Source organism: Pseudonaja textilis, chromosome 2 (genome assembly GCF_049901715.1).
Source record: "Pseudonaja textilis isolate UNSWEBS1 chromosome 2, rPseTex1.2, whole genome shotgun sequence".
In the NCBI taxonomy this organism is placed as follows: Eukaryota; Metazoa; Chordata; class Lepidosauria; order Squamata; family Elapidae; genus Pseudonaja; species Pseudonaja textilis.
In genome coordinates, this window is record NC_141991.1 from 130799827 (window position 1) to 130815764 (window position 15938).

The following is a 15938-nucleotide window of genomic DNA, read 5'->3' on the forward strand; positions in this document are numbered from 1 at the left end:
TGGAGATTGAAAGTGACATTGGTAAAATTTGACATGTTTCAAATTTGCATCAAGTGAACAAGGAAATTATATTTCTCTGCCTTTGAGTCCTTGGGTTCCAATACAAAGTATACAGTATTCTTGTTTGCTTTCTCTTTCCTGTTTCTACTTAGGGGGCCAAATAATCATTTTTTAATTGGCTCTGCAATTTCTGCTCTCTAGAGAGTTTGGCAAAGGAACTAATTACATTCACACAATTAGAAGAGCAAGCTATAAAATGTATCCAGTACTTTTATTTTTATACTACAAGGGATTTGTACACATTATAATGTAGAAGTGGAAAATTGCTTATACGGGCTTCAGTGCTAAAGGAAAAGAAAAAAAAATCCAGCTATGTGCACATTATACATCAACAGGCTAGTGTACAGTACAGATAATAAAAAGCTCTGCTTTTAGCATGGCTCAGCCTGTGACTTCAAATACACTCCCAATAATTCAACTATGGAAAATACATTTCCTCTTATCAGAGCCTATGACTATGAATAAGGCAGAGGCTTTTGCTTTTTGTATTAATTGAACATTTTAAGATTTCCTATGTTTTCTTCTCCATTTATACCAGAAACCAAAAGGCATTCCCTGAATGAGATCTGAAAGAAGTCACTCAAACATGCTAAAGCTGCATCTCACGTGGTTTTTTCCAGATAGACATTAAATCTAGGCAAGATTTAATAGAGACTGGCAAAACACTGGAAGCCAAAAAGAGTTCAAGAGCAGCACATGCTTTATCGGACAGGAGACAGTTTTTTAAATCTCAGTTGATAGCGGCGGATTCTGAATTCCCATTGGTTGCAGGTTCGTCTTTCTTACTGTTCTCCAACCTGGGTCCACTTGTCACAAGATGCTGTGTATTCTAATAGAGACAGATAATTGATCCTGTGATTTTTATTAGATAATACAAACTGCAATCACATTAATGCAAATAAATAATGCAAATAAATAAAACAAATAAAAAATGCATTAGCCAACTTAAACAAAAAATAATTCAACCAGTATCATTAAGATGTTTTTTCCTTTGTGGATGTTATGAAAATAAGGATCCACAGATACACAATCAGTATGCAAAATTTTGTCTATATTCTAAGCAAGTCAACAAATAAAGCAGCTGAGAAGACATTTCAAGAGAAATTGCTTGAATGTTTACCAACTGAAACTGACAATTCAAAGGCTTCCACCACCTGTCAGTTCCTAACCCTCCCCATACTACCAACCAGCTGTGCTAGTTTTCCTTTTTTGGGGGAGGGAAAGGAGGAGGTAATGATCCTTTCCTGAAACCCATGCAGTATGCAGATGGCTAATCTCCTTAACAAACAAAAGTGACTCCTCCTTTTCTTTATGGTCTGCCTGTGTACATGAAAAGCCTGGCTGTCTCTTTGCAAAGAGGCCTTTGTAGAATAGGCTCTTCTAACACTTGCCTATTAGCTACCCCTAAAAGAAAAGAAGCCCACCAGAGGAAATCCTCCAAACCTAGGCCGGTACCTGCACTGACAGCTCTTGTGGAGGTTCTGATGCAAGAGGTGTAATTTGTCTGGGAAAACTTCCCTTTCCTGCCTGTGTTGGAAGTCCTTGTCGAACGGATTCTTCATCTGAGCACACAATTAGGGGAGCTTCAGCCACATTTTTGCTCAGTTGGTTCTCAAGGGCAGCAGAAGCATCGGCAAGCAGAGGAGAAGGGGGACACTGCATACCATCTCCAACAACATCCAAATCCTATCAGGGAACAACCAAGAAGCCCGTTTGGGGTTGGGGGAAACACAGTGCCTGCCACTAGGTTTTTCCTCCCTCCCAACCAATTTTACATACACCATAGGAAGGCATAAAAATAAGCCCCACATCTCTTTAATTAAAAAGGATGCAAAAAATATTTTTTGGCAGTCTAAGCAAGCTTCATTTCACCTAGAATAGTCCTCAACTTACAACCATTTGTTTAGCAACAATTCAAAGTAACTTAATGACCATCCCCATGGTCACATGGTCAAAATTTGGATACTAGGCGACTGGCATGTATTTATGCCAGTTACACTGTCCCAGGATCATGTGATCAGCCTCTGTAACCTTCCTGGCCAGCTTTCCACAAGCACAGTCAATGGGGGAAGCCAGATTCGCTTAACAATTGCAGGGCTTGGCAAAACTCTGGCCAATAGTGCAAAATTGATCACTTAACAATTGCCTTGCTGAACAACAGAAATTTTGGGTTCCATTGTGCGTGTAAGCAGAGGACTACCTGCATTCTGCTAATACAGGTAGATTTGCTTGGGTGGGATTGCTGCCTTAGAGGGTAGGCCTCTGTTTCCCTATTTAAAAATGGGAGATGAAATTAAAAGGGGGCATTTATAGATCGAGAGCAGCCAGTTTGTTGAGCAAGACTTTCAAAGTATACAGATACCAGATGCATCTACTGATTATAATGAAATGGATTTTAATAAAAAAATGTTCTCTAGAACAGGAGTCTCCAACCTTGGCAACTTTAAGACTTGTGGACTTCAACTCCCAGAGTTCCTCAGACAAAATATTTAGGAAGATATTTTTAAATGTTTGGGCAGATGATAAATATCTTCCTACTAGGATTAATTGTTGTGGTTAGCCGGCAGCAGTGAGGAGGAGGTTCCCAAGGAGCGTGTGCTAAGTGTGCGTGAGCACAGGATGATTCGTAGAAGAGAACAGCTAGAGCAGCACAGGCGACTCGGGAGTAAGAATGCAACATAATGGCTCCTCCCTTCAGGGAATATAAGCCTGGTTTCAAAGGGTTTTTTGCTTTTTGCAGAAAGCAAAAATGCTCTAAGGACCCAGTTTTGTGTGTAGAGACTCCGGCTTATCTGAAGAATCCTGTCAAAGCTTTTCTGGTTGGACTAATTGGCTGCAAGCCATCTTTTATCTACAGAGAAGTTTATTTGTAGATTAAAGCTGTGAAGGTTTGAGTTACTGAGTTTGTTTGAGATTTTCTTGCTGGTAACCAGGTTGGGTCAGAACATTAACACAGTGCACTATATTAAACAACAGGTAGTCCTTGATGTACAACAGTTCATTCAGCGACTGCTTGAACCACTGAACTGAACTGAAAAAAGTGACATATGACTAATTTCATTCTGTAGCTCTGGTTGTCTTACTTAATTATTTACCTCTCTTTTGCTTTCGATGACATCATTAAGTCTGACATAAGTATGTATTTGCATTTCCCCCTATATCCTTTGATATATAGCCCCATGCCCAGCTCAAAGGTCATGGGGTCTTCTGCAACGCCTCATAAGATACTTACATCACTGAATTCCAGTGGCAAGCTTTCCGTGGGGCGGAGTTCAGCTGCACTCAAGTAGAGATCCGTGGAAATGGTTTCCAGTTCCTCGGGAACACACAGAACTGGTTCAGGAATATACATCTGAGGTGGTAGCTGTAGATGGAGTGGGCAGCAGGGATTTTCAGAAAGGTTTACAGGCACTGGTTTGCTGCAGGGTGCTTCTTCTGATCCTTGGCACAATTTAAATAGGAGTTGATTGGTGTCCTGGCAAATATCTGAAGATGGAGTTAAGGAAATTTGGCAAAATTTGCAATGCATAGTCGATATAAAAAGCAGACCTTTAAGCAAGTCATCTGACCATGGAAATGTACAATATGTAAACTAGGGAAATAAAGGGAACTTTACCACTTTTCCCCCTTGGAGAATCTTGTATGTGATAGAAAATATTGGGAGTTAAATATAAGCTCTGTATACATTACCGTAATCTGTTAATAATAAAAAACAACTTCTGATTTAGAACTGCGGTATTGTTCTATATTAGTGGACCGATTCTGTTCTCTAACTTCAAAATAAAAATAGATATCTAAACTACACAAACATGTTTAATAGCAACATTTATACATAACCAGGAAAACAATTTCCTGCAAAAACAATAAATTTACAACAGAATTTAGCTCAGTCCACAACCTTCCAATCAATAAATATCATAGCATACTGAATTTTAAATATTACTTTTTGCTGGCCTAAAAGTTAACATTAAGCCTTTTAGAAGAGCCATTTTTCATATACATTCACACATGGGCCTGAAGGGATCCAAACAATTTGGCTTTATTTCAAGCTGTGGCTTAACTCTACTTTTGCGAAGTTTCATTGTTGCTTCCAACTGAATTGACTGTTCCAGTTTAATTCTGAAGTTATGGAACAGCCAACAGACCATAGAAAGTCACTTCTTTGGGCTCCTGCTTGAAACCAGAGGCTACAGCAAGCCACCAGCCTTGATTCAGGGCCAAGAAAAGCACAAAGGTGAGAAACGTTTGGGTCATACTGGGACAGACATTGAGTTTTGATAATATTTATGAATATCTTATACTACTTTGAGAATTGGTGGGAAATCGCTTTACTGAAGAGTTTGATGGAAGCTGGGATGATGGCTTCAAATCAATTACAATAGTACACATTAACGTGTTTTAAGTCACTTCTTGTGAAATGGTTGGCTACGTGAATTTGATTAATAAATAAATAACTGTCCATGTAGCCATATTCTGTGCCAGGTGAAGCTCCTGGATGTTCTTCAAGAGCACGTTGCAATGATCTATTCTGGAGGTGAACAAGGCATGAACAGCAGTAGGACTTAAGACTCATATACTGCTTTATAGTGCTTTACAGCACTAAGTGGTTTACAGAGTCAGCATATTGTCCCCAGCAATGATAATGAATGTGTACCCTCATGGTCCAGGAAGGGGCACAGCTGATGCACAATATAAAATTGTACAAAGTATCTCCTAGCCATGGGTGTTGCCTGCTCCTTGAGCAGGAACCAAGAGTCTAGCAGGACCCCCAGGTTGTGCAGTGGGTCTCTCTGGGGCAATATAACCCCATCCAGTACCAAAGATGTTGAAGCACATATCAAAGCTTTGGAATTTGACTGTTTATCAGGTATTGAATTTGTATCAAACCTGGTTGATGGCAAAAAGAATGATATTAAGAAATATTCCAGACATCAAAGGAATGGTTGTCAGAAATGCGTAATCTATCTGTTTTGGAAAAGGTATTTTCTACCAATGCAGCAATATGTGTTATTATGGCAGAGATTCTGTAATCAGAATTGATACTATTTTAAGGTATCTTGTAGCTTAGTGAATACTTTGGTAAACCAGTGGCTATTCATAAATATACACTGAATTTTTCCTCTTGATTTGTACTTTTAATTTTTTTAATGTTTCATTTTTAAGATTAAAGATTTTGTTCAGAAGATATTCATTTTTAAAAACTCAAAGATGTTTAATTGGACTAATTGGGAGACCTATTAATACGATCACCAGAGAGAAAAAGGATACGAATAAGGCAATGTCTTGTCATTGGGAGAGACTGGTTGGAACATCGAACATCATCTACAAAGGCCAAACACCTCTGGCTAGAACGGGTAGTATGTGCCTGGAAGATACAAACCAAAGACAAGATAATCTTTTAGAGAAGCCACTGTTTTAATATGAATTCTTTCAGTCATACATTAGCCTCTGAAATATACACATCAATGCTTCATGTGTTTTAATACTCATACAACAGACTGAACCTATTAATAGCATAGCATAAAAAGCAGGTTAAAATGTGCCTCATCATGAAGGAGTTTTACTCTTCCCAAATTGGTATTCCCTTGAAAACACTTGGTTTTGAATTCTGCACGTGGCACAGAGATTGCACATATCTGGAAATCAAGAGTTACTTCCATTTTTATGCTTTGCTTTCATAAAATAATCAGGCATACAATATCTATCACCAGTGGACCAAACAGAGAAGTAACTCAATTACCTGCTGGCCAGCACCCTCGGTAGCCAGCATTCTGCGTTCTTTCAGCTGCCGATGTAAGAGAGCCTCCACACCATAACGTTGTCGGTAACGCCTCAAATATTTCAATCGCTTCAAGTTTTCACGTTCTTTAGACATAAGACCCTCTGGGCCTGTCAGGAGACTGCTACCTGGAAGACATTAATAATGCATCCTCAGTGTAGAATTAAAATATTATATACCCTTCTACTACAGATCAAAAGAGTTCTTCTCGGAGTTTACTCATTCTGCTTTGAGAAAGAATCTGCTTTAGCTCAATTCTTGTTGCTTCAGAGAAGAAATACAAAAGGATCACCATAATTCTACTGCAGGGATGAGCAACCTGAAGCTTCCCTTCACTCAACATTGTTTTGTTGTATTTCAATAGTGTGATTTTGAATGTTAGGTGTCCTACTTCCATTACTCTCTCTCACCACCCTTACCCTTCTCAACCTTAAGGCCTAAAATAGCTCCTTTGGTATCTAATGCTAGACCATTTTGGAAGAATTTTAAGGTTGGGAATTGGTCAGATTGGAAGGCTGTCTTGTGTCTCCCAACCCTTGAAATGCTGCCCATCCCTGTTCTGTAAAACTATGATGTCTGTAAAGTTCTACTACTGTTGAGAATAAATGTAGCACTTCACAAGATTTTAAAAATTAATAAGAATCAAGGTGCAATCTAGAAGCACCATCTTCCAGCAGTGTTGTCATGGAAGACTTTTGGGGTGATGTTTTCAGAACACATATTTCAAAGATTCTATTCTGTAATATATATGCAAAAGCACTTCGTTAGAACTAATTAAAATAACTTTTGAAACAATTAAGAAATGTTTCCTTAGCTAGTCCCATAGGATAACTGATTGATATTTATGCAAATACTTTCTCTTCCAAAATTCATGGAAATAATTGTTTTTATTAATTATAGGAGCCAAATATTCTCTTAATGATTGCAACAGATCTCTGAATTCAGACATATGGTACATGAAGCTCTCTTTTACTTGTGGCTACAATGCACTCTCCTATCTTTAGGAACAGATGGTGCTCAAATCCTGAAAATTTTTAATTAACCTGAACATTACATTAATAAGTACCACTTCAAATAAATATTAATAGGCAAGAAAAATCAAGATATATCTACAAAAAAAGTAGTCCCCAACCTCTAAGCTCTTGGTAAACTGCTTCTGATGGATGCTCTAATGAATTTCACATCAATTTTTGTGATGTCTTCAGCTTATTGAGCCTCGGCGGCGCAGTGGTTAGAGTGCAGTACTGCAGGCTACTTCTGCTGACTGTCGGCTCCCTGCAATTTGGCAGTTCAAATCCCACCAGGCTCAAGGTTGACTCAGCCTTCCATATTTCCAAGGTGGGTAAAATGAGGACTCAAAATTGTTGGGGGGCAATATGCTAATTCTGTAAACCGCTTAAAGAGGGCTGTAAAGCACTATGAAGCGGTATATAAGTCTAAGTGCTATTGCTATTATGTTCAGAGTTGTAGCCATTTACCTATGGCTTCATGTTCCACCTTCCGGCTGTGCAAATACCGGCGCTTCTTCTCTTTCAGAAGGTGCTGAAGCCGTTTGAACTGATCAATATACAGAGATTGTAGCCGGATCAGTTTTTCTCGCATGATCAATGCCACCTCCTCAGCCGTATACACACCAGCATGTCTGCACAAACAGGATCCAATCACAACTCATCCTCTCTAATCATTAACATGGAGAATCACCTAAAGCAGTGTCAGGTAACAAAAGTAAGCTATTTAAAAGCAAAGAAATCAATCAGCAAGACTTGTGACCTTCAGTAGGGAATATTTAATGCAAAACATTTTGAAACCAAAATGCTAATTTGAGGAAGTTCAACACAATATCTTCTGGAGTGTCCTCAAAGCTTAGGAGCTACACCTCTAGAGCTTACCGTACTATCCTAAGTACAAGTAATGATCTGAAGCATTTTTGTACACTTTAAAGGGTGAGAAAGTATGAGACGACAGCTTTCAAAAATGCATTCAAAAGGCCTTCTCCGAACAATTGTTTATAATTTTCAGTTAGTGTAAAATGTGGTTGATACATTACCCAGTTGCTGCGTAATTGCATACCAGAACAGATGGCAAATTATACATGTGGAATAACTCTACAAGTTACATCGAAATATTTGAAACTTTATGGGGCCACAAACAAAGTATAAATGAAGTTATGGAGTAATATACTTTTCATTAAGTACCTCAGAAAAAAAGGGCAGGCCAAACAAAACATTAGGTGTAGATTAATGGTCAACATTAATTTGTTTTCATTCATAACGGTCAAAATATTCAAAATATGTATTTATGAATACAGGTTGGACTCGAGGGTTTTGTGGACAGGGTAGGATTGATGAAACTTAAGTCCTCTACATGCTATTAACCACAACTTTCAACCATCAGTCAGTAGGTCCAATGAAAGGGGATACTGCACGTTGTAGTTTAAGAACATTTGAAGGCCCAGAAACTTCCCACTCCATCATCAACTATTCTGGTGCTCCTAAAAAGAGAACTAGTCAAGACTGATGCTGAGAATAACCCAAATTGTTCTGGAGGAGAAAGGATTACGCTTGTCTTTGAAAGCTCATATTCAGTACATGTTCAAATAATTTTTGGGGAAAATGAACTATCTCTATTGCACAACTCTGCAACAGTAATTCACAGAACCTGACTCAAGAGACTTACTTTAAAGGATCCTCTTGGTCACTATCAATGCTATCTGCTTCACTATCAGGATCACCTCTCCATGTCTGATCCACAGTAAGAGGCTCCTGGTCTCCCTCACTCCAGCTGTCTTCATCTGGAAAAATAAAAGAGAGGAAAAATGTTTACAATCTACATTATTTAGTAAAATTAGTGTAATGTCATCAATGTAAGCTAAAACAGAGCTACCGAAGTGAAAATCTCATATGAACATACACATCTATAAGCTGATATAAGCATGTCCATCAATCAGAACTATAATATTCATAAATATTCATTTAATCATAAACTCTGCATTAAAACTTATCACTAGAGCATCATTGGAAAATCTCACCTTTCTAGTTACCTGAATGTCAGACCAATACACCCATAATTTAACCTTGATTTGGTAAGGAAACAAGCCTAGCACCATCATCAACATATTTATTTGGCAGAAGAAAGAGATTCTTACACGGTTGAAGTTTTTTAAAGTATAAATTATAAAGACAGTTCATAAATTCAAATCACCCCCACCTCTAATTTTAACTATCCAGCAATTAATATATGCTGCATCCATTATTAATTTAATATTTTAAATTTCTTCTATCCTTCATCAAACTACCTACAGGGAAGTGACAGTAAATTGTTTTTAGAAAACTAAGTTGGCTAGTTCCGGAAAGCTCCCAAATTGAGGCTGAAATTTCTGTAAAAACAAATCAAAGGCACAGGATTCCATCTTCTGAAACAGGATATCCTTATCTTTTACAGCTTACTCAGAAAGATACATTTTCTGAGTGTTCAGATTATTCTGTAAATGGTCCATATGATTTATAGGATTCATCAGTAAACTTATATGTTAAATGTAACTTCCCTCTAGAGCAATTCCTAAAATAAATAAAGTAACCAAAACAACAAACTATGTATGCTCTAAATTTCTGAATGCAGAGTCAATGCCCTTTGCCAAAATATAAATTCCTGACTTCCCAAGATATTTAAGCTGAACCTATTATTAAAAAATGGTAAAGGGAAATATAAATGCATTTAATTTTAAAAACATTTTAACCTAGTATCAGGTGAGACTGAACATTATCTGCTTCCATCTTTTCTCTGGGTTGCTTTGTTTTAAACTACATATTGAAAGAGATTTGTTAGAATATGATCAAGCTATATAAAATTCAACCTTTGCATCTAATTTTAAAAGAATAAAAAATGCCCAAGATAACATTATCATCTCTCCAGCTTACCCAATATCCTGCTGCCCTCACTACGGTTATTTTCTGCAGATTGAGAGCCCTGCTCCGTCTTGGCATAGGAACTCAGCTGACAGAGAAGAGACTCCCTTACAGGGCTAGGATTAGACTTCTTCATCTGAGCCTGTAAGGCCAACACGTTTCTGCGAGCATGTTCAGCACAGAATGACACACTAGGTAGAAAGGCGAAACAGCAAGTGATGTGTTGTAATTTCCAAAATATCTAACAAAGAAACACTTCCATATTGTTTAAAGAAAGATCCACTAAAAGATCTCCAAGGAAATGTCATAAAATGTGGCAAAACTCCCTTAACAAATTCTCACTTAACAACATAAATTTTGGTCTTAAACCAAGGAGTACATGTAGTAACATGACTATTTGCTAGTCCTCAACTTGTGAAGTTACAAGGATCTCATTTCTGACCTAGTTCTGAAGTTCTGACAGCTGAGGGCCCCCACAGTCACAATGAGCACATTTTGAGCACTCACCAACTAGCCTACATTCATGGCTGATTGTAGCATCCCAGTTATGTGACCTGTGTTTTACATCACTTTTGCGAAAACCATTTTCAAGCTTTTGGAAAAACTGGCCACAGCAAACCACTGGTTTGCTTAATGACCATCGTGTTTGCTTAACAACTGCCACAAAAAGGTTGTAAAATTGGGTCAGTCATGTAGATTACCCAATTTACAGCTGTCACAATTTAGGACCGTGATGAGCAGGCTCCATTATGGTAGTAAGTCAAGGACTACCTGTAGTTTATATTACAAATTAATAACATGTTTAAAATGTTTTAAAGGCCCATAAAGTTATTTTTTAAAGGCAGTAATGAGAACTTTTTCTCATTAGGGAAGTATCTGCTACAGTTATCTGCTAATCTTACTTCCTAACTCTGAATCTGCATGTGTTCTCAAGGCTTTCAGGAGAATTATGGAATTTCACTCTAATATAGGGATCACCAAAACCAGGCCGTGTGAGTGATAAGCAAGTGACGGGCGTGAAGGTCCACTTGAGCAAGTGGCAGGCAAGTGCATGCATACAAAGCTCCATTCGTGTGAGTGGAGGGCAGTTGAATGGAGGGTGTGAAGCTCCATTCATGTCACTGGGAGCTTCATATGCAAGCACCCTCCATTCACGCAAGTGAATGCCGCTTGTCTGAGTGGAATTTCACACACAAGTAAAAGTGCTCGCGCTCATGTGCAAAACTCCATTGATGTGCTCGTCATTTGCACCAGTGGAGCTATGTGAACACACATGCACTTCCCATTCACCCTCCTGCACTGGGCTACCAATCTGATTAAGGTTGGGGATCACTGCTCTAAAGCGTTTAACATCCTTTAAAGTTGTCAGCAAGCAAACCTTAAGGAGTCTTTTTCCTCGTAGGCTAAAGGCAAGGATTCCATAATGAGACTAGCACATTTGGCAGCTCACATTTAAACAAAACACTCATAAGAGTGTGTGTAATGTAGACTCATGATTAAACACTGAAGCCGGCAATTTGGATGTTGCCCTCGAACACTTGTAAAAAAGGGAACTAAAATGAAGAGAACCACTATATGGTGCAAATTAGAAAAGGAACAATAAAACAATGCTTTCCAAGTTGCTAAACATACTTCCTACAAAACAAAAATGATTTACGCTCTTATAGTAGGCTTCCCTAACTGGGTGCCCTTGAGTCTATACTTCCATAATGATCCCAATGCATCTAAAGGTTTCCAGTTTGGATTAGTAACATGCTTCAATACTCAAAAATACACATTATACTTAAAGGTCTATGTACTGAAGTCTCCAGGCCTAGCCTCTTCTAAGAAAGCTGCAAACTTAGAAATCTATACAGTACTTTCATATTCAACTTGTGCTACTTGAAATTGAGATGTTTGTGGCTTTCCAGACATCACAGATTGGGATTCCCATTTTCCTTGTCCAATGGCCAATGCAGGTGTGCACTGACGGGAAACAGATTTCAACGAAGTCTAAGAATTACATACACGTCATAAACATTTATCAAGCAGGTGTCTACATTCCACCAATAGGAGGACTTTATTGCTAACTTTGGATTAGACTAGTAAAATGAGCAAGTTTCAAACAAATTGTGATTTAATGAAATGTTTTAACTGTTAGTTAAAATGGAAATATGTTTCTGATTTATTCCTCATGATTGTGGAGAGACTAAAGGGTAAAGGAGAATGCATAAACAAAGGCTTGTGACTTGAAATTTAATGCTAAACATGTTGCAGAGTCACAGCCATTTTTCCCCAAAGAATCCCAATTTGCTGTGAAATAAATAGATGACATCCATCATTCTTTGCTCCATAATCCAGAGTACATGCTTTGCTTTTGTCCTCAGCCATGAAACAAACCATCACATTCCAGAGTTTTTTTGGCCCAATCTACCAAACATGGTTGGTGTTAGCAAAACTAGGAGAAAACTGTATGCTGCTTTAAAAGGCAAGATATTAATTTAACCTAACAATTTAAATAAATGCTCCTGTATCTTTCCTAATTATTATTTCATCTAAGAGCACGGTGGCTCTTGAGATTAGGATGCTGGGTTGGAGGTTAGCAAGCCCGTGTTTGAGTCCTGAGTGCTGCATGCTGACATAGGGTGGGGTGAGCTCTTTCTTTGCTTCAACTCCTGCCAGGGATTTGAAAGGAAGCCCCAACGGGGCGTCCACCCAGGCAACTGTCACTAGATAATCCTCCGGAAGGGCCTAGGTCCTTGTTCCCACATGAGAGCAAAAATTTCATCTAACTGGGTTGTACACAATGTTTTAGGACTCTGTTTAGATTTTTTAAAAGAACTTTTTAAAGAATGTCAATTCAATTGTCAACCTTTCAAGGTGGACCATGTCAGGAAACAGACAACTCAAGAATGAAAGATTGATTTGGGTATAAGAGAATTTGAAACCCTGATAATATTTTTCCTTTGTTCATTCTTGTAGCCAGCAAGTGAAAGAAGAATGAGTTTAAATTCCTTTCTAATGTTTTTTATTTCTAATCTCTTTATTTAACAGGTTTCAACTAGTTTTGTAACTTTCACTACATTTCTCAAAGATCTCTATACAATAGTTTTACACAGCAATTCAATCAAAGGCTTTGAAAAACAAAGACTGAAGTTTTAAATGTTTAATAATTTAGAAATTGGATAGAAACGTTTTAGTAATAACTCTAGCTTATTTAAATGTGCTATTTGATATACTATTCTTTTAATCAGTTAACTATTAACTTTGTACCAAACTTTAAGCCTGTGATTAGCATTGAGCTAGATCTGTAAGACAATCTTGACTTTGGATGTTTTGAGAGGAAGTACTTCAAAATTGTACATGGGTATGTGACAACTCCTTATTTTTAATCAACAGATACTCTGGAATTATTTGAGAAGTCAAAAATATGAAAATGTTCTCTAGAACAGAGGTCCCCAACTCCTGGACCATAACCTATTTGGAACTGGGCCATGCAAGAGTGCAAAGCTCCATTTGTGCAAGCATGCTTGCCTACTGCTTGTGCGGAACCATCCCCCTCCCCCTCCCAGCAAAGGTTGGGACTGCTGCTTTAGAACAAAGAAAGCTGCCTCATGTGAAATACAGATATTGCTCATCTATTTAAGTACCATATTTCCTGACTGGCATTGATTTTCAAGAGCATTCCCTACCTTCATCCTTTCTCAAATTTCCTTGGAGATGTCAGATTGAACCTGAATCTTTTTGTACTGCATATGTTAACATGCAACTCTTTTCAGTTAATGTTCTACAAAAATATATATATCTGTGAACACAATACAAATGACTTGCATCCAGTCTTGGATGATATAATTTCATGAATGTAACTTTTAAAATATTCCACAATTATTCTATACATATAGTAGTCTATTATTTTCATTAGACCTACGATACAAGAAATGATCTGCTGCAAAGGCTGAGGAAGACAACATTTCATCTCTAGAGATAATGTGAACATATATAGAATGCATACCCATCTTTCTTCTCCGGCTTGGGAGCTGCATTTGGGCACCTCCTGCCATTCTTAGTTGAAATATAGCTGCACTGCTTGAAGGGTGCATTCCTGTCTTCTAGGATGTGTTTAATGCAGAACTCGAGTCCTTCCAAACGAGGCTGAGAGCATGGACGGTGAGCAAAGGCACAGGACAAGGTTTCTTGTGGCCTTGGCACAGGAGTGAGCTGCCCCCGATTTGAAGGCAAGCCATGAATGCGAATTCTGTTCATGCCAGTGCCTGTAAGGAACATGTTAGTACAGATCTGACATAAGTAAAAAAAAAAAAGTCACTTCTGCTACCATAAAAATCCCTTTGTTCCCCCCAACAAGGTTATTTCGGTTTTCCTTCTGACTATCAAGCTTCCCTCTTGATCAATCTTGAACCACCGGAGATTCTATATTTCGGAGTTACCGGCAATTCGTGGATTCGCTGGACCCTGAAACAATCCACACCACTCCGATCCGAACCCCGAAAAGGCAAGAAATGTGAATAAGACTCTTGCGACGACCATCCCTCTTCTCCCGTCCCAGTTCCTCAACAGGCTGGGCATTTCCTTCTTCCCTTCCCTCCCTATTAACCATTTTTATTTTTCTTAACCGCTTAAGCAGCTGCGGCTCCTGTAACTAAATACCAGGAGAGAAGATTCTTTACACAATGGCGAAGATCACGGAACGCAAGGAGATTCTTCCTAACCGTAACGTTATTTAAAGTTCATACAAAACATGTTCCCTCTTTTACCCTAAAAGGGATTAAAAGTCCCTCCCCTGCCGCCGCCTTTCTGTTCTCTGCGCTTCGAGAGCTTCGCTTAATTCAGACACGCGGGGGCGAAGCCTTCCCCAACCCAGTCGAGAAGGCGCTTCTCCTTCCCCCTCCAGGGACTCTGGTCCCTCGGCCATATACGATTCCCCCACGCCTCCTGCTTCTTTTTCCAAGGACCCGTTTGGCAAGAGCGAGAGGAAAAGTGAGCTTGGGGGGAAGCCTCAAATCCGCCCTCACTTTTTTTTTTTTTTTTGATCAGCGCAGCAACAGCCGCCATCTTACCTTCCTCCTCGCGCTCTGGCTCTCATCAGGGCCTCGAGCTCGCTATCGCCAGCCAATCCGGAGATGACGTAGACCAGGACGGGATTGGATAAAGGAAATGTCATTCGAGCCGGTGTGGAGGGCGGGCTGCCAGGCTTTTTAACGGTTTATTAGTATTTTTTTTTTAAATGATCCCGATTTAAGACTATTTTGACTGTGTTTATGGCCTGCTTTTAATTTCATTGCAGTAAGCTGCTTTGAGGGCTAATACAAAGTATCTCATATTAAATAGACTTCATTAAGGTATGAAAGACACCCAACTTTAAGCAACTGATTTTGGTATTCTACTCAAGCAGGATGGGATTCAAGCAAGCCAGAATTCCATCTCATGAAGCTGGAATTGCTGAAACACGTGTTATGATCAATCAATAGAATGTTCATAGCCGGACACCACCTTTAGCAGGACTAACTAAAGCTTTGCTTTGCAAAAAAAGAGAGCATTTTGCTTCTTTGTCATACCATTCTTAATATCAACAAGTTTGTGGCACATAATTTAAATATGCTTCCTATAATCTAAACCCATTATTCGATACGCTATATGACAGACATGGAAATAGAGAATAGATTTTCAAGTGTTCTTGTAAGTCTCTGTCTTTATTTCCTTGCACCTCCCAAAGCCACATGGCATTCAGCCCCTTAAATTTTTCATGGCCTTTCAATTGTTATGTTGGAAGTTAAAACCCATCCCTCTCCTAGGAAAATGAAGTATTTTAGGATATACTAAAAAGGCAGAATTCCCCTAAAAAGAAAAGTATAAACTCAGGCAGAAACTCAGCCCACTCCCAGCTTTGACTGCTCTGACCTAGGCCACTATTTTACATAACAAAGATCTACTCTAGGTAGAGCTATTATAGGAATTGGCCTAATCCCTTTCATTACATCATCATCCAGCAAGGTTCAACCAAGCCTGGGACTCAGGACAGCCTACAGAGTTGCCCCTGCATGGCCCCATGGGAGTCTGACAACCAATCAGAATACAAGCTCAAATTCAAATCCCAACAAAGGGCATAAAACCAAGGGTCTCTCAGCACCTCAGCCCTTTTTTTTGTTCAGAAGCTCCAAGGCATGTGATCCTGTCCACCATTAAACCATCTTTCCAAG

The 15938-nt window shown here is 38.8% G+C and overlaps 1 protein-coding gene and 1 non-coding gene across 5 annotated transcripts; both read right to left on the reverse strand.

Moving 5' to 3' along the window:
• Nucleotides 1-252: 252 nt before the first annotated feature.
• On the reverse strand, nt 253-14892 carry KANSL2 (KAT8 regulatory NSL complex subunit 2). Of its 4 annotated transcripts, none has more exons than XM_087925286.1 (10): nt 14799-14892; nt 13736-13994; nt 9757-9935; nt 8516-8630; nt 7318-7481; nt 5801-5967; nt 5329-5425; nt 3293-3546; nt 1516-1746; nt 253-889 (listed from the first exon to the last, which is right to left on the reverse strand). In XM_087925286.1, the coding sequence occupies exons 2-10, from the start codon at nt 13984-13986 to the stop codon at nt 791-793; spliced, it is 1557 nt and encodes a 518-aa protein (XP_087781412.1). In that variant the 5' UTR covers nt 13987-13994; nt 14799-14892; the 3' UTR covers nt 253-790. The 4 variants fall into 4 exon arrangements, with proteins under 4 accessions (XP_087781412.1, XP_087781413.1, XP_087781414.1 ...); XM_087925287.1 differs by having other exon boundaries at nt 14496-14814; XM_087925288.1 differs by lacking the exon at nt 14799-14892 and adding an exon at nt 14409-14428.
• On the reverse strand, nt 4140-4281 carry LOC113445590 (small nucleolar RNA SNORA2/SNORA34 family). Its single transcript, XR_003375382.1, has one exon. It is a non-coding gene; the product is annotated as a small nucleolar RNA SNORA2/SNORA34 family (small nucleolar RNA).
• Nucleotides 14893-15938: the final 1046 nt, after the last annotated feature.